Raw genomic sequence first — 19,535 nt, 5'->3', positions numbered from 1 at the left:
TGTTAGCCACTTGCTTCACCTGTGATTTTTTTCTATGAGGTACTAATTTAGATTAGTAGGTGTGTATGTATTTGCACAGTCAGTCTGAACTCCTCCCCTTCTCTCTCTGTCTTCCCTGCACCGCACGCTTTCAAGCGGGAACAAACCCTGGCAACAACAGCAGAAACAGGAAAGGAGGAAAAAAATATATACTGTTTCTGTGACACTTGGTTCTTTTCTAGAAGTTGAAGCAGGAAGGCATGATCATCTAAGATGTTAGAAAACGGCCCGTCTCTGTCTATAGGAAATAAAATACTGAAGAAGGGAAGAAAAAGAATGGTTTGACAGGGAAATTTCTCCCTATACCACTTTTTCAAGCTCAAGTCTGAAGAATTTTTGCAACAACTGACATTTTGCAACAACTACACAAAATAATTCAAGACCCAAACACCTAGCCAGGGACGTGCTCCTTACTGTCAGTAGACACAAAAAAGACACTTGGACTAGCATGTCTGCAGCTCCTGTTTACTGCTTTGTCATCATCAATACCTTTCCTTGTAACCCCAAAAACAATGGTTTTGCCAAAACAAAAGATTTAAGTGTAAGAAACTATCCTTTTTTCTGACAGTATCCCCAAACATCAAAAAATACAAGCAGCTGAGTGGCTCCTCAATTCAAAGAAGAAGCACGATCCTACCTGGTACACTCTGTGGTATGTTGTCAGTTTTTAAAAAAGCAGCAAGACACCGGCTTCATGCTTTCCCTTCCATAGATATTCCAGTAAAAGCCACATTACTATAGAGAAGCCTGTTACATATAATTAGGTTTTTCTTTAACTTCCCAAGAACCTAAACTGCTCAGTAAGAGCTGTGTAAAAGATTTTTCTTCAACAGAGAGTGCTTAGATTATCGAGTTGCTCTAAGATTGCATGCCACCTCCTTGCACTCCAGAGATATTAAAAACACTACATCCATATTGAAGTGCAGTATGTTGTCACCAGGAAAGCATGAATAACTGAATCAGCAGTTTAGAAAGTTTTTGCACCCTAGACCACTGCCAAGCCATCAAATTTATTGTGGATCAACATGCAAACGTATTTTCATCAAATAAAGGTGATACATTTTTGTTGCACAACAACAGATCATTTATGCATCAACCAGCTAGCGCCTCTGGGCAGAGTTCAAATCAGTGCTGAAAGGTAGTGCAGTCATGCTGAAACTGGATCAGGTAATACCTTTAGCTCTCCCAAGCCACAAACTGGGAAAGCATGCAGTGGCTTTTCTGTCACCACAGAATACCGAGTCTCAAAATTTAATGCAACCATGTGTGAGAAGGGTTATCACAGGTTCATCCCATATCACACTTCCTCGTCCACAAACAGCAAAGAATTTACTGACGTCTTAAAACTGAAGACACATTCTTCTGCCTGTAGCACTTCAGCTGTTCCCTGACTTAAAAGCAACCTAAACGTTTTCAAGGTTTGAAGGCAAGTTCAAGTGGAACAGTTAAATGCAGGAGCTTGGCAGTATGAATCTCTGGGATGCAACAAGTGCACTGAAACCTTCACAGCTGGCATGTTGAAACAGGTTAGTATTTAAATGCAATTTCTGGACTATAAAAAGACATAACAAATAGTGATAATTCATAAGCTTCAGTTTTGGTGATAACAGTTTTCAGGTATTTCAGATTCATAAGATTTTACAAAAGTTATTTCCACATAAAGCATTGCTGATACTTCTACAAACGTGCATGCAGTCAACAGTACAGTTTATCTATGTGGTCAAGTGCAGGTATCTGCTGAATTGGGGCTAAAGCATGTTAAGTGCAAAAAAACTTACCTACCAAAAAAAACATGTGGGAAGAGTAGGTATGGACCAGACTTTCAACTAAAAAATGATCATAGGCTTTTTGTGTTCTTCACTACACAGGGCACAGCTTTACTTCAGTTAACCCATGACCGATGCTCTGCAGCGGTACTTTAGTTCCTTCCCCACACTACCAACTACGGTCAAAATAGAGCTGTCTCCACCCCGCACTCGCGTACAGGTCCCGAAATACCTGAGGTCCTCTCACACTTCCTATTGAAAAAAAATCTTCCAAGTTGTAGTAAAGTGTGTCTGTCCTGAACTTATGCTGGAGGTGGCAGAAGGAGCTCCAGTTGGGAGGTTTCGCCTGCCCTATTACTGAAAAGCAGGAAGGAGTTACAGGCTTGAGTAAGCACAACGATCTGGCTTTAGCATACATACCATGATTAAACTGCCAGCTTTTGTTCAAAAGAGCACTGTCTGGATGAGAGAGATGCATATGCACAGTAGCTGTACCAAGTAACATGAGAAAAACTGAAATTACTTCCACAGAAAGACAAGTCGCATGCCAGTTTCGCATTTTAACTCATAAGTTTACTCTGAAACTTCTGAATTATGGAAAGTAAAGAATGACTTAACACAATTTATAAGTGTTGAAATAACAACAGATGAAGAAGACAAAAATTATGCTCAGACAAAATTATTTTATTATTCTTACAGTTTAAAAAATAAAATTAGCCAATGTTGGCACAGCTTCCACTACACAGCAAAAGAAAACTTCTTTTTTTAAATAAATTTTGGGACAGGGAAAACAATCCCGGGATAATACTACGTGCCATTCTCTTGAAACCAATGTAAATAGGTTTTTTTTTTCCCCTGAATATGCATTCAACTCAAACCTAAAAATATATTAGACGAATAAAGTTACCTTACTGAATTCATGTGCAGCAAAAAAAAGCAAATCAAATAAAATATGTAAACAATTTATGTCTGGAAGTAAGGAGTTTGTTTCATGATAATTCATCACTTTTTTCTCTAATTCAACTTTCTAAGATTTTTCCATCAAGCTCTCTAAGGGCTAAATTCCACGCGGAGAAACACATGAGATTCTTGAGATCAGGAAGTGCAACATCAGCAGTTCCTTGTCAGTTGGCATCTTGTTCTGCAGTGCGAGAGACTGATGAAGGGCTCCCCAGATGTCTCACAGGATTTACCTTTTGTCATCATCATCTTCTCCCCAATTAATTGCACTTTTTCCTTCAACTGAAGCAACTGGTTCTTAAACAGAAGTTTGCATATCGGATTGCATTTTGGTTGGACGGTGGAAGTTCTGGCATCACTGTCATTCTTTAATCTAAAAATGTAAACAAATGGAGAAAAACCCTATGGTGAAAAATGAAGTACTAAATGTAAAACGTTGACAGCTTTTTTCAACATGATATAGTTAGCTGTAGAAAAAAAAAATTCCTTTTGCTCTGAAATTCTCTGGAACAAGGTACTAAAACAGTAATTCCCAAAGAACAATCAAATAGTTATTTAGTCCTCAGTTCTACAAACACTGGGCATCATAAATCTGAACAGGCCCCCATTCACTTCAAGTTAAATTTAATGAAAAATGGGTGCAAGACTAAAGCTCTAATTCTGGATCCTATTTAAGACCAGACAGACTGTTAAGATCATTAAAGCTTCATAAGGCCCAGAGCCTCTGACAGACCTAGCACAACTTTCCTACACACACAGGGAGAAGCCAGAAATTCTCACACTCTCGTTCCCAGTTTTGACATTAAATGACTCAGCTTTATGTCTCAGTACCAGAAATTGGTTAATGTGACTAAATTGCTCTCCCTCAAGTCTACAATTAGAACTTAAATTCTAATTCAAAAATCACAGCAAGATTTTTTTTTTAAAGTGACAGATAGAGGGACATTCATATTTTTTGCTCCTAATAGGAGGCAAAACATTTATATTTAGCTTCACAGCCTTTGCTTCCTTTCACTTACACAGGATCAGAAAATGTCTACAGGCATCGGTAAGAATCAAACGTACAATTGTCTTTAATGCTAACAGAAAAAGATCAGGGACCCAAATCAGCCACAGTAAAAATGGCCAACACTTCTTATTTACAAACTACCTCCAGTATATTTATGCAGGCATTTAGATTTCAGGAAGACTGACGTATGTTAAAATAGTGAAGGGTTATTTTTTAACTCGAGAGAGTGGGAAAAATTAACAACATTCAAAAATTTTAAATAGAGTAATTTTTGCTCCTAATAAATTGAACAGAATCATGGCAAGTTTTCCTCATATCTTGCTGAAGCACTGTCTCTTTTTCAGCTGAACAAATTCACTTTTAAGCCAAAGGGTGTAAAACAGGTCTTAACCATAAAAACTAAATGCTATGTGAAAGTTCATTACAAAAATGCCATACCTCTGTGACAACTCCCCCAGCAATAGTGGAACCACTGTAGCGTAACATAAATCTCCCAAGCTCTTTAAAATCTTTATACAACTCTAGAGCAACAGGTCTTTGAGTTTGTAGTTCTATTAGAGCATTCTGTCCTTTAGTCAAGAACCTGCAGGTAAATAAGCAGAAAACTCTATTATAAATATGTGCATGCAAAAATGAAAAAGAGAACAGTGAATAAACGGAAAAAAATCAACTTAAAAAGCCAATAGTATAATGATCAAGCTTGATTTCAAGTATAACCCAAGCCACCAGACTGAAAACTCATTTGCCTGGAGCACACCTTTTAAAAAGGCATCTGAGTTTTCTTTAAAAACTTCTAGAAAAGGGCATCCACCACAACATTTAACAAATTGTTTTGAAGTTAATTATCTTATTAATACCTGTTTTTTCATGTCTAGTAGAAATCAAGTCTTGTTTCTAACCCAACAACTAAAGAGACAATTCATTGCTCTGTAGAAGTCATGATTTTTCTTCCTATTACCTTTCAGCAACAGTTTCAGCCATGCAATTTCTGGAAAAGGATTATTCTGATAACATATGAATCAAATAGCATTTCTACCCAAATACAGCTTTAAATAACTAGAGGGATGTTCCCACAGTTAACTTGTGTGGGAAGACTCCCTAAATCTCTTTTTCTCTGACCCACTGTCTAGTTGAATTTATTTTAGACAGTAACCCATCTCCAGAATTATATCAAGGATCCTGTGTTATTACAGGAAGTAAAGAGATAATGTAGAAAAAAAAATCCTTTAAGTGCAGGGCAGGTGATCTGGGATTCACTCCCAATTCTGCAAGTGACCTTAGGCAAGTCATTTTACATCTCAGGTGCTCAGCATTTATCAAATAGGCAGGAGGTTTTTCACTTTGTAAAGCACTCTGAAATCTAAACATGAAACTAACTAAAACAATGAAAGCATATTTTCATAAACACATTATTGCTTCATAATAGAACCTGCTTGATATACCGTATATCAATCAAAAGTCAGCCCATTTCTTGAATAATTATTAACTGTTCAAAACACTTACTTAGGTTTTTTCTTTGTCACTTCACCAGTGCTTTTGTGCAGGACACTCAACAGTCTTCTAATAGTAGCAGGTTCACTTACGGTTTGATAGTGTAAAAGCACCTAAAAATTTTTTTTTCAGTTATTAAACATTCTACAATAATCAGAAATTCTAGGTGTTAATACTTGAAAACATCAACTTCTTTTAAGACATAAAATTTTTTAAACAAATGCTTATTAAACTTCTCTCACAGGAGTGCCTGCCTCACTTTCAGTAACTGTTCCTAGCTCCTAAACTTTGTGATCTCTACAGATAAGACACAAAGGTCATGTATTAATTCATCATAAACACATTTTTCATTCTTAAGTGTTTTGCTTTTGCCACTTCAGTGCAGTTCTGTAGCATGAACTGATATTTTTTTTATTTTCAAAGGTATCTTACAACTAAGTGCATCACTATACTCCTACAAGGTGTGAGCTTTTTAAAGGACAGGCTAGCCTGACTGAGGTGGAACTCGCGTTCTCTGAAATGGCTCAGCTATGTATTAAAAGCCAGTAAGAATATGCGTAAGCAGCCACAATAACCCCATATATCCTCTTCAAATTACAGATGAATGTGTTTCCTCTGGAGAGGAAGCACTCCTGGATGCTAAATGCCTCTCATATTCCGGGGTGGGGGGAGGGCCAAACACAGAGAGGAAAAGACCTGAGTAACCTGTAATGAACACAGGAACTTTCACAGAGACTTACAGGAAATCCTTTAGTAATTGGAACCTCAATATTGAAGATGAGAACCCGAGCTCTGAAACGAGTGCAAACTTTAATGGGTTCCTTGGGATCACAAAATACACAGCCAACACTACAAGAGAAGAGAACAAAAGAAACTGATGTATATCCTGACATACAAATGTTAATCACTGCACTGGAAAAAGATAAATATTTTGGACAAGCAAAACAAAGACACCACCACTTTAATAAAACTTGTGAGGAAAAAAAAAATCCGTAACACCGTATTAAAGCCTGTAATGAAATTAATTCCTAGACAATGTCTACAGTATTTTGTGGGTATGCATGAAGAGGTCTGTCTAGTTCAGTGAACAATTACGTCCATTGCTAATCAGTTTCTAAAAATGTCACTGTTTCCTGTGCGTAGGTACTTTGAAGAATTAGACTTTCATTGAGAGATTAATTGTTCCAGATCAATAGCATAAAATACTGTAGGGTGCCCAAAATTGCAGTACTGCTGCTTGTAACAACTATTTTGTGAATAAAGGAACATTGTGATCACGACTCCCAAAACTTAAGCTCTCAGCAGCACTCCTTTCCAAAAAACTCTACATGGAGTCACAACATTACAAGTCAGTAAGGTAAATTAGACACAGCTTTTTCACAGTGGCTACTTTTAGCCATCTAAAATGAAAGGAAAATTAATCCCACCCAGAAAAACATGACTGAAGAGAACAAACAGCATGATTAAAAGTATATATCAGATGTAATTAAATTTCATCAATATCAAGAGAACTTAAAACTTCGTACCTTTTCTTGGCAAGTCTAACGTATCTCCAAAAGATGAATGACATCAAGGTAACGAATTGACTCAAGCCTTCATTCAACAAGTAGAACAAGACTCTTCCCCCCGCCGCATTTACCACAGAGAATCACACCCCATTATGAAATGGCAATACAGAAAAGCCTGCACTTTTCCCTTTAAAGCAGAGCATAAATTTGCAAAAATATCAATGCAAGGACTTTTTCAAAAAATAGCTTGGAAGATTGCTGTCTGAAGTCCAACTGGAATGTAAAAAAGCTGAACAAATTATGGATCCAATTTTCTCGCCTGAACAACAACTGACACTTAACCTAAAAGCTTAGCATGAAAACTACAGACTGAAATAGACACAGAGATTTGCTGTGTCTCACTGAATGTATCAGACCCCCCCCAAAAAAAGGGTCAGCAAAGCATTTACCGAAACAAATGTTACAAGCAGCTAAATGTGTTGAATAAACAGTTTCCATCAATTCCACTTGTCCAGATTTACTTATTGGTATGCAGTGGCAGTTGTTTGGATGTGTTTTGCTAGAATGATTTATGTTTTGATGAGCTCTTCAAAAATCTTTTGCTTTATTTAGCAATAAGGATTTACTTAATTCAGCAATTCAAATGTCCAACGTCAAGTCTTAAGGAAAAAGGCTTTGAAGGTTACCAGTGTCAGCACTAGGGCAAAGTACGAAAACTAACAGTATTCTTCTGAAGTTGCCGTTGTACATGTAGCAGATGTTTCCAACGTTTGTACATGCAAGCCAGGTGATATGCATCACTTTGGTTTTAAATATCCTGGTAGCCACATCATTCTTCAAGTAAACCACTGATTGTTAAGTGTAATAGTTATACAGCTTTTCATTAAAAACAAACCGTTACTTAGACTGAAACCCAATTTTGCTCACTTGATTTTGATGATATCCATGCCGGTCAAAGTGAGACTAACGTGATCTCCTGCTGCAGCCCAATCAACTGGTTCATCGTGCAGTGTGATTCCTGGAAATGAGTAAGAACAGAACCTCACAGTGAAGTACCTAGGTTCTGAGCTACAAACAAACAGCTCTGTTTGGGCCATTTGTGCTTCATCAACCATTACTCATCAATTTTCAGTATGAATGGGTTGAGAGTAAAAGCTTTTTAACTGAGAAGACTGAGGAAGCTTTTTTCCCCCCTTGGTGAGGACTCACTATTCTCTCACCCCACCCTGCACAATAACATGGCTTTATTTAAGCCAGAGGAGGGGACCTGGCACTTGTCACACAGCGCAGATGACGCAGTCCTGAAAATGCCGTAGTACTAATATCTCCGTATCTGCCCCACCCATCCTTTGAGGCACACGCACACCCTAGACCGCATCTTTCATATACTTTAATGGTACTATGTCAACTTTCATTTACCTTAAGTGGGTTTGCTGACTCTTTCATAAAAAAGAGTAACTGACGCCTTTCGTTCACGATGTCGCGTCTATTAGAAAGCATCTTTAAAAGTAATTTTATTCTGATTTTGATGTATTTAATCACTTTAAAAGATAACCTGGATGGTGGGTGAGGACAAAACTAATTGCTCTTGACTTAACATTCTGAGGTTTCAAGCAGACACTAAGAAGGAAAGGAAAAAACCTCACTTTTTATGAATACTGCATACATTTATGGGATCTAGTTCTATTTCGCTACGGATTGTATTTACGTGTTCCCAAAACCACTTGTCAAAAACAGGCCAGAAAACATCATTCAACTCCAAGCATGTTAAGTACTGGTTTTTAAGAAGTGTTGATAATTATTTCACATATACGTGTCATTCTCACAAAACAAGTGAAGCTCAGCCTCTTGAAATGAAAAACTGGCATCTAATGTGCACACTACCTTTAGTAAATACTGTATGATAAATTAAATTATCTCTCCTTTATATTAAATATAAATAATACATGCTTAATGAACTAACACCCCCAATCTTCACCTGCATTTCAGCCACATGAGGCAGTACAAAAGAAAAATCATATAATTGTACCATTGTGAACACTCAGACAAAATACATCTTTTTCCATGCTACTTCCTCCACTCCCAAAACAGAGGGGTGACTACAGTGGTCTGACACCCATATTCATCCACGTTATTGTAACATTACTGTGCATGTGAACAACGTGCATACAACCATATAAACAGGCACACTTCCCAAATTAGCACTGAATGAGCTGGTTCTGGAACAGAACACGACAGTCAAACCAGCACATTGCTGAACTCAGGCTAAATAGTCAGATACAGAAACCTATTCATTTATTTTGAGTGTTTAATTTTTTATTCATTGATCAATGTATGAAAATCATAATTTTATCTTTCTGTTTGCATATGAAACAAAAACAATCCTGCAGTACAAAGACAGCAAGTTTAATCAGGAAACAGCTAAACATTAAATGTCCTGACTTAGCTATTCCACTTTTCAGAAATCAAATGTGTTGAAATTTAAATCCAATTTTCTTCTCTTTGTAGTTGCTCAGGACAATTATATCCTGAAAGTTTGTATACTATGAAAGGATCAGTAACAAACCTCATGAACATCAAACAGCAGAGACTTATTTCTCAAGCTTTTTCACATCTAATTAGTAAGATTAATTTCTAAAGGTTGCTCCACATCCTCACACTTCCTAACAGCAGTAACACTCCACAGCAAAGCTGCATATTAATGATTCCTGTACTGCATATTTTTTTAGACATTGCTGGAACTCAGACATTTTTTACAGGTTCTTCATAAAGCAGTGTCAAAAGTCATGAGGCTATAACATTTGGAATATCTGATATGGTAAAAAAAAGGTGAAAAAAAACCATGCAAGATTTCACATACTCTTCATAGACATTTTTATACAGACACAGTCACATCTAAAGAAATTCGTTTTATGCTTTCACATTTTATGTTTGACAGTTAGTATCAGTTTGACAGTCTGTTACCATTTCAGTAACTGCTTCTAGCCCAGTATTGACCTGAAAGTAAACACGCTTCTGAAGACCGTACCTTTTGCAGTGCAAGTTTCATTGGGAGGCATTGCCAGAAGTCGTTCTCCAACTTGAATATAGCCTGATTCTATTTTACCAGTCACACAAAATCCTGATCCTTGGTCTGTAATAAACACAGTAATAATTTCAAAAAACTTCATAATAAGGTCAATTTCCCATCACAAGTTAGCCCTTCAGCAATGCACAGATAAATTTTTAATATAATGAAGTACAGGTTCCACCCCCCAGTACACTGTTCAGTACTTGCAAGCTAGCCAGCTGTGCATCATAATGAAAATGAAACATTAAATTCAAAACCTCTAGACCTTATGTTTTTCAGAACTAAGGGAGAAATATCCTTCTTTAAACAAATGTAGCTACATGAAGAAATATTTTTTAGTTTTGCAATATTAGATTAAACCCCTTAATTTGTAGCAATTTTATTTAATTCAGCACTTTCTCACTACAATTACAGATAAAAAAAAATACCACAGACCTCTCATAAAAATTCTCATGTATACACATACAAATTCCTATGCCATTTACTGTTTAACTGGGTCAGAATCCTACATGCTCTGTCTGCATATTCCTTTTACTCCTGGCAAGTCAAAGATTGATTCAGTCCTATTTAATACGAGGAGCTATTATAATTGTGGATGATTTAAGTATTTCTGAATAAAAGATCTGCAAAGTTTTTCTTCTTCAATGTCTTAATACTGTGTCATTATTTGAATGATATGTCAGTTATTTTCAATAGATATGCTACACATGCACATTTATGCACATACACCTTAAGAAATTCTCATCTCCTGAGCATGTGTTTGCAGGTGTTTTTAAAAAGAATTCTCTGAAGTGATTCTACAATGATGTTTTCAGTAATCATACAAACAACAAATATACCTTTTGCTGAACATTAGAATTCAGTGATAAGCAAGCATCTCAGTATTTGGTGTGTCACATTAGACTAAAAGATTCATTTAAAGCTGAATTCAAAAGAGCAAGTTGACCTCAAATCTTGAGGTCACATACTACCAACTTGCTCTTTTGCATTCATCACCATTATTGATGAATGTTTCCATCTATCTAGCTGGAAAATATTACTAGTATGCCTGCAAGCTAATTTTCCTCTATTTATTCCAGCAAATGAGATGAATGCAGTCAATTAACAGATGACATCGGATGTCAGAAGAACAGAAAACTGGAGAAGCAGATACTTGCTAGAAGAAGACTCTGCAAGTCATGGTACAAATACCACCTCAATATGGTACACAAAAGAACCTGAAGCTGGCTCTGTAAGCACTTGCAGGCAACCAGAAACATGAACTGGTTCCAGGTTCCCAACCATTCCCAAGCACAATCAAGAACCATTTCTCTTTTTTTCACATCATCACATTCACATTCTACAGGCCTGTCAGTCTGACCTCGGTGCCAGGGAAGGTTATGGAGCAGATCATCTTGAGTGCCATCATGGGGCACATGCATGACAACCAGGCAATGAGGCCCAGTCAGCATGGGTTTATGAAAGGCAGGTCCTGCTTGACTAACCTGATCTCCTTCTATGACAAGGTGACCCACTTACTGGATGAGGGAAAAGCTGTCGATGTTGTCTACCTAGACTTCAGTAAAGCCTCTGACACTGTTTCCCACAGCATTCTCCTGGAGAAACTGACTGCTCATGGCTTGGACGGGCATATGCTTCGTTGGGTAAAAAACTGGATGGATGGCCGGGCCCAAAGAGTTGTGGTGAATGGAGTTAAATCCAGTTGGCGGCCGGTCACAAGTGGTGTTCCCCAGGGCTCAGTATTGGGGTCAGTTCTCTTTAATATCTTTATCAATGATCTGGATGAGGGGATTGAGTGCACCCTCAGTAAGTTCACATACAGCATCAAGTTGGGTGGGAGTGTTAATCTGCTGGTGGGTAGGAAGGCTCTGCAGAGGGATCTCGACAGGCTGGATCAATGGGCTGAGGCCAACTCTATGAGGTTCAACAAGGCTAAGTGTCAGGTCCTGCACTTGGGGCACAACAACCCCATGCACCGCTACAGGTTGGGGAAGAGTGGCTGGAAAGCTGTCTGGCAGAAAAGGACCTGGGGGTGTTGATCGATGGCTGGCCAATTACGAGCCAGCAGTGTGCCCAGGCAGCCAAGAAGGCCAACAGCATCCTGGCTTGTATCAGAACTAGTGTGGCCAGCAGGACTAGGGAAGTAATTGTCCCCCTGTACTCAGCACTGGTGAGGCTGCACCTCGAATACTGCGTTCAGTTTTGGGCCCCTCACTACAAGAAAGACATTGAGGTGCTGGAGAGAGTCCAAAGAAGGGCAACGAAGCTGGTGAAGGGTCTGGAGAACAAGTCTTAAGCGGAGCAGCTGAGGGAACGGGTTGTTTAGTCTGCAGAAAAGAAGGCTGAGGGGAGACTTTATTGCTCTCTACAACTACCTGAAAGGAGGTTGTAGCGAAGTGGGTGTCCGTCTCTTCTCCCAAGTAACATGTGATGAGAGGAAATGGCCTCAAGTTGCACCAGGGGAGGTTTAGATCGAATATTAGGAAAAATTTCATCACCAAAAGGGTTGTCAAACACTGGAACAGGCTGCCCAGGGAAGTGGTTGAGTCACTATCCCTGGAGGTATTTAAAAGACATGCAGATGTGGTGCTTAGGGACATGGTTTAGTGGTGGACTTGGCAGTGTTAGGTTAATGGTTGGACTTTATGATCTTAAAGGTCTTTTCCAACCAAAATGATTCTATGATTCTGTCACCAGCTCTGGCTTGGTAAACCAGGGTGGTATTCAAAGCTTCGCCCTCTCCCATGCTGATTGCTTCCTGCAAAGTGTCAAGCTCCTTCAGTTCCCCATGAAATCAATGCAAGCACAAACCGGATAGTGGGGGACAGAATCAGCATATAAAAAATGGCCTGATTTCTGTGTATCACAGTACTCAGGTTCTGCCAGGATATGTTCTTTGTCCTGAGGATTTGTCTGCCGGACAAGGCTTTTCTAAACTCAGGTCAAGTCATACCCTAGACAGCATTATAATACGCTAAGTGGGGACTGATGCAGCAATGAAAGAATTCACAGGGACCTCTTGGATTAGGAGGTAGTTTGCCTGGAGAGAATATTAGGAGGGCTATGGAGGACAACAGCTAAAATCGGGCTGAGGTAGATGAATCATACGCGTGGGTAACATTAATAAAGAAAGGGGTTTTCCAAACTACGTAAGAGTACACTCAGCACTCTCACTTTTCACACACTTCTATGGACAGCTCCTCCTGAGCATGCACAGGCACTGTAATAGAGCTGAGAACAACTGTTGCTTCATGTACTCGTACCTGCCACCTACTTCCTCTGGTGGCATCCAAGTTAATTAAGTTTTGAGATCACAAGGTAAGCAAAAAATAGCCTAAAAAACACCTAAAAGGCCACATTTAGTGATAAACCCTGTATATGTAAATTGAGTCCCTTCCAAAGCCATTATTTTTTTGCATACTTTAGCAAAAAATTAGACTTTTCCACAGAACAGATTTAGTCAAAATTGCTTATTTTGTGAAACTTAGCTCAACACAAAAAATGATTGTTGCAACAAAAAAGCTGTGATAACATTTTGAAATATCTCAATCAATAATCCTAACACACTTTCCCACAGCTCACAAAATTAAAAAAAAAAAATACAGTGACGGCCTAGATGACAAAACTAGTGGTAACACACTAGGGTAAATACTCATGCAAGGTTTCAATATCTAACATTATGGCTTCAGTACCTTAAGTCATAACCCAGTCATACCTTAAGTACTAACCCAGGTTGTGTACAGCATCTAATGTTTTCTCAAAGACCCACATGAAAATTGCACAAAATTGATTTTTCCAATTATAATCAGTATTTTGATACAGTTTGTTTGTACTTCCCCTACAAACACCCTATATATAAAGTAAAATTTCTTTTAAAATACGAATTTCAATAATATTTGATTACAAACATTTACAACATTTCAAAGCATGCTGTTATTTAGTTTGCAACATTTCTCAAGGGACCTATGGAACATTTCAAATGGAATGAGTGTTACAAACCTTATTTCTTCTAAATTACCTGTAAATGTAAATGCATTTAACTGAAAAAAATATCAACTTTACCAAGAAAACCTTAAAGGCTCAAGGCAGTCTATTTTCTCCAGACAATGGGAATAAGAACTGGTTATAGTTATTTGCTGTCCAAATACAGAACAGCTAGCTGCCTTTCATGAAATCCTTAGCTGGTTATAACACTCTCACCATCACCACCCTTTTCTTCTACCTCACTCCCCCAAATTTTTATATGAAAATGAACGAATTTATCATTATTTACAGCTACAATAAAGAACATAAAAGGAACACGTCAAACTTTTTTAAAATCTAGGAGTGCAAGGTGAAAAGAGTCCAAAGGCACACTCGTAAAAAGTTTGAGAAACATTCATTTAGGCAACAAGAACCAGTTTGGGAAAGAGAAACTCCCTAATTCTGTCCCACAGAACCATCAACTCTTTACATAGCCAATTAGCTGGTCATGCAGATTTTCTTCTTCGATTTCTTTTCCGGTGTGTTTCTCCTTCAGCGATACTATCTAAAATTCAACAAAGAACAGTGCTTGAAAACTTACTATTCCTGTTCAAGACTACTGACATATATAAAGCTCCTACTTTAAGTCTCATTTTTACATCATTTTTCAACATTTGTATTATATGTTGGTGAAATGACAGTGAAAATATTATAAAAACAACCAACCTTTAAAAACATCAGCAACACACAACCTAAATGGTTTATCCACTGATCTCTGTGGTGGCTTGAAAGAATCTGCAAATAAATTGACAGGACCTTTTAGAATTTCTGTATTCAATAACTATCTCAACAACTTCTCACTTAGGGATAAATCAACTGTACTGCATTCCAAAGAATCTGTTCCACATTTCCCCCAAAATAAGTTTTGACATACACAGGTGTCAGATATATTAGCTTTTAAATGAGGAAAACTGCACTTACCAATTTGGTCTAACAAACACTTTCCTTTATACCACTGTGTCAGGTCACTTGACTGACCCCTTGTGACCAGATTTTCACCACCAAGGCCACTCGTTGGGATATAAGCCACATCTGATTCCTAATTAAGAAAACAAACAGAAGTTAAGCATACATTAACAACAGAATCTTCTAGCAGAAGCAAGAGGTGCGTTTTTTCAATCTTAGGCATCTAAGCTATAAAAGAACAGCTGGCACATTTGCGTTTCCCCTGGAGAAAGCAGATTACTTGGTGGATCCATTTCCTTTCTGTTTACCTCTTGCCTGATCACAGTGCTCCGACAAAGAGTCGGATATATTTAAACATGATGATAGCAATATTAACAACTAGAAACTGAGTTCAGGTAACAAAGTCCAATTCCATATCTGACAGGCAAAACTTTGGTTTGAATTGCTGGTTTATGCATAGGGGGATTTCAGGAAGGCCACAGCCAGTCCAAACGGATAGCAGTTGGAACTAAGGAAACGTAAGAATGGTCAAGAACAGCAAATGGAGAGTGTTCTTATAAGTTCATAATCCACACTGACACCTGCTCTGATATAAAACTCTCTACTGTCATTCACGTAATCCTGAACATTAAGACAGAGATCCTTGGTCTGTTCTGCGTTGTAGACAACAATCCCAAGAAAATACAAATGAGGCAAGTGCCCCAAAGGTTCAACAGACCTAAACAAAGATGATGACAGAAAGAGTACTAAAGAACTGACTAACCTTATCCAGGGCTGAATGTACACCCTACCAGCAACAAAAGGAATCTGCTATACTATGTGCACACAGTAGAAGCAGGAAAGGGACACAAAATAACCTGACTGTAAGAAAAGCTCATCCTACCCAAACACCTGAACAAAGCAACAGAGACCTCAGAAATTTACATTACCTTAAAGCCAGCTTGTTTAAGAAATTGGCCAAGCTTACTCGTAATTTCCTGAAATCTTTCCTGTTGCCAATTGACCTAAAATAGGAAACAGTTTATGATAATAAAATTGTAGATTTTTAACCATGACTCGGAACATACAGCTGCATGTCATCAACTCTGTAGTACCAGTAGGTGTTCTTCACACACAGTACCCAATGAATTTATAAACATGAGATTTCCAGGTGGATTCATAGCTGAATACACAAGAGCATACACATCAACAATTACTGACAGCAAACAACACACCACTTAACTTGCAAGCCCCTTTAGTTTGATTTGTCCTTGGACAGCAACTTTTTTTTTTAAGTCTACAGAAAATTCAGATTCAGCCAGAATATATACAACACAGTAATAATCTAAAACACAACTAGGAATATTTAACACACCTTACAGATTTAAATAAAGCTCTTGTGGTCTTGACCTGAATGACCACCAAGATGCCCTTGCAGATGCCACTGGGTTAACTGCTTATGTGAAATTTTCACAAGAGGGACCTCTACTCATTTTAGCACCAAAACTATCCCTCTGGGTGCTTTGAAAATACACCCATAAATAAGAAGAGAAGTATTGTAAAGTCAAAACATGAGAGAGCTGAGACTCAAAAAAGAAACAATATTTTATTATTAGTTTCACAACACTGATCCTTAAACTTACGGTCCACAATCCTAGATGGAAGCCATTACATTAAACGAAAAAATTAAGCCTGTACCTGGTCCATTTTATTGACTGCAACAGCTAGCTGTGTCACTCCAAGAGAGCGCACTAATAATCCATGTTCTCGAGTTTGTCCGCCCGTCTCAAACCCTGCTTCAAACTCTCCTCTGCTAGCATCCACAACCAAAATAGCCACATCAGCCTAGATTAAAAAAAAAAAGACAATCAAAAGTGGTTAAGAGGTGGAAATAATCTGGGTAAATATGTCAATCAGCAACGTTTCACACAAAATGTACTTCACATAGCAGGAATCCTGATGTGCTTCAAATGTAATTGCAACTCCTCAGTCCTACCTGTGTCATGCCCACTTTAGTCAGATATTATAGCATTATGTCATCTCATGTCATAAGCCACAATTTTCTGTTAAACACAAGTCAACTCTTGGTTTTGGGAACCTGTCTTCTTCAAACTACTCGTGATGGATGTGCTGCACAGACCTCAACTAAACAAAAGCAGTCCATGCTCCAGAAGCTTAAGAACACGTATGAGCACAATGTCCAGTTCTCCCTCCCTCAGTATGGATACCTTCATAGTGAGAAGCTGAAAAAATTACAGATAAATCACCTCACTATACAACTGGGACGACAGGTCGATTGCACGTTGGATGTGGATGCTTCACAGTCCACTCAACGGAATAGAGCATGCCAAACTCACAAGGTGGAAAAGACGAAGTAGCCTATTTTATCATCTATGCAAACTCTGCCACAGCATTAAGAGCAAATAGGTATCACACAGTCTACAGCACTGCCCAAAAGTCAGCATGTAAGCACACGGAAAAACCACAAATTCTGCTGTTAGCCTTAAATGCTGCTAATATTTCTTCTACTTTTCCTGCTTCGATAAGTAACAGCCAGTTAGACCATCATTATGTACCAAGCAATGCCAACAGATGTGAACAATAAAGGTACTGCTGTCAAGAGGCAAGTGTAAGATAATTTCATAGGACTGATGAGATGGACATAATGGAAAGAGAGAGGAGAAAAAGTGGCACTTGCTCCCTTTCCTTACATGCTTATGCTTCAGGATGCCAGGAGAAAGAACAGAGACAGCACACTTGTCCTGGCTCTGAATTCCCCTTGCTTTGTCCTAGGCGTGAAATCCCCACAGCTCATACAGAGACGGTGCAAGTGTGAGAAAGGCAAAAGGATGAGGGATGAATTTCCCCACAGTGCTCAGCCTCAGAAGTGCATTGCGGTGAACTTCTCCCTCAAAAAAAGGACATCCTGTATTTTCTAAATTATAAAAACTGTACCTCAGGACTTACGTGAATTAACCCTATATATCAAAGGCCAGATCCTGGCCCTGATAAGGCTGATTTGCATTTTGCATAACAGCAGTTGGGGATTCACCTCCTAACAGAATTCTCCACGATAAAAAGGCATCAGAGCCATTTCCACATTTGCTTTCTTCCACCCTTGCTTCAGCGCTGAGCCTACTCTAACAGGCAACAGAAACTTGCAAAGTTTCAGTGATTCCTTAACAGGCTTCAGAATAGACCAGCCCCTCACCATCCTGAGAGCTGAGGGAACACAGAGATACCAAGTCTTATTTGGCCAGCCCCGTCTTCTGCTGAACTGATACAACTGCTGGTGGAACTGCAAGTCTTTTCTTAACACTTCTGCCCGTATTACTTTTCCCCCAAAAGACAAACCAATTTAAAGTTGTAAAGAAAATGGCGTGGCTGATTTGACATTTTCCACTATTCTGAAACTAAAGATCCATTTCTAATTTTAAAACTCCTGAACTTCCTACAACATGTGCTCCACAATATAAATGACTGTACAAGCTCTACACCATAATTTGCAAACTTCTGACTACTCTACAGCCTAACCACTGGGTCACAAGGTCTGAATTCTTACCCAGGCTCTCCTTCAGAGCTAGAGCAGAATTTGAGGCAAACCAGTCTTCCTACAGTATAGTTCTCTACCTGTAAAATCATACTAACAGTACCCATCCTTACTGAGATCTTAAGACAAACTCACATTTCAGACTGTAATGACATGCACAAAGTAAAAACCTCTACACAGACATTTAGCTTTGGAAAAAAAATATTCTTTGATTACACCTCTGCTTTGGAGAATCAATTCTACTATTTAAAAAGGGCGCCTTTAGGTGGAAAAAAATTCACACATTTTATGTCATGTAACCACATGTTATTCTTCTCCCCCTCTGATTTATTATTTCCATAAATCAAATAAGTAACCTATATGAGAATGGTAAGTGCCATACTGAATTCAATGAGTTGAATACTTTTGACTTTACCTACTGTTCATAAAGCAAGTGGCACATAGTCTCTCCAAATGTCCTGTTGACAACACAGATGCATTCTGCATAAACTTTGTTATCTATATTATGTTTTCTCATCCCATATAAAATACATTGCTAAATAGAAGAATGCCTTTTGTCTGACCTCTCCAAATCTTTTTTAAGCTCAAAACCACTTAAAATCTTTACCTACATGACCCCTTTCACAGAACTTCTTGTTGAGTAGACATATGCCACATTTGAATAACTTTCAAAGCTCAACTCTGATTTCACCAAACTGCAACTCAGTATTCAAATTACTTCCCTAATAAAACTCTCCTCCAAACGTTAACATCCCCCCCCCCGCAAAAAAACTATGGCCTTTAAACAAACACATTCTTTTTTTAAGCTTAGAAAACTCATGAAAACCTCAACAATATTTTGGCACCATCAACGATCCCATTTCATCTTAGATTTTAAAAGAAGAAGAAAACCAATTTAAGAAAAAGTTATAAATAATAATGTTATTGGAAAAAGTGTTTTAGACCATCTCTACCTGTGCAGCTCCTGTGATCATATTTGGAATGAAGTCTTTGTGGCCTGGAGCATCCATCAGTGTAATTACTTTAGTCTTTGTCTCGAATTTGGTCATACCCACATCCATTGTCACTCCCCTTAAACAAAGCATACATGCAACGCACCATTAAAACTGCTTTGAAAGCTTCATAGAGGTGTAAAGCTATTAAAAACACAATCATGAAATTATACACTTCATAGCTTTCATTTGATTTAGCTGCACAAAAAAAAAAAAAGAAGGAAACCTGCCTGCTGGAAAAG

At 38.2% G+C, this 19,535-nt stretch overlaps 1 protein-coding gene across 2 annotated transcripts in view; it reads right to left on the bottom strand.

Annotated features, from left to right (window-relative positions):
• Window positions 1-2,468: 2,468 nt before the first annotated feature.
• The window catches only part of HBS1L (HBS1 like translational GTPase), a 64,181-nt gene continuing 47,114 nt past the window's right edge, over window positions 2,469-19,535 (bottom strand). For both annotated transcript variants that reach the window (XM_068399496.1, XM_068399504.1), the window contains 11 exons: window positions 19,255-19,372; window positions 16,450-16,596; window positions 15,702-15,776; window positions 14,788-14,905; window positions 14,533-14,601; window positions 9,802-9,906; window positions 7,701-7,791; window positions 6,006-6,114; window positions 5,278-5,378; window positions 4,213-4,357; window positions 2,469-3,138 (listed from right to left, as the gene is read on the bottom strand). In XM_068399496.1, the coding sequence (XP_068255597.1) occupies window positions 3,127-3,138; window positions 4,213-4,357; window positions 5,278-5,378; window positions 6,006-6,114; window positions 7,701-7,791; window positions 9,802-9,906; window positions 14,533-14,601; window positions 14,788-14,905; window positions 15,702-15,776; window positions 16,450-16,596; window positions 19,255-19,372 (1,090 nt within the window). In that variant the 3' untranslated portion in view covers window positions 2,469-3,126. The remainder of the gene's footprint in view (window positions 3,139-4,212; window positions 4,358-5,277; window positions 5,379-6,005; window positions 6,115-7,700; window positions 7,792-9,801; window positions 9,907-14,532; window positions 14,602-14,787; window positions 14,906-15,701; window positions 15,777-16,449; window positions 16,597-19,254; window positions 19,373-19,535) is intronic.

This window comes from Nyctibius grandis, chromosome 1, assembly GCF_013368605.1.
Source record: "Nyctibius grandis isolate bNycGra1 chromosome 1, bNycGra1.pri, whole genome shotgun sequence".
NCBI classification, from domain to species: domain Eukaryota; kingdom Metazoa; phylum Chordata; class Aves; order Nyctibiiformes; family Nyctibiidae; genus Nyctibius; species Nyctibius grandis.
The sequence above is the reverse complement of the archived record's forward strand: the minus strand, read 5'-3'. Positions and strand labels throughout refer to the sequence as shown.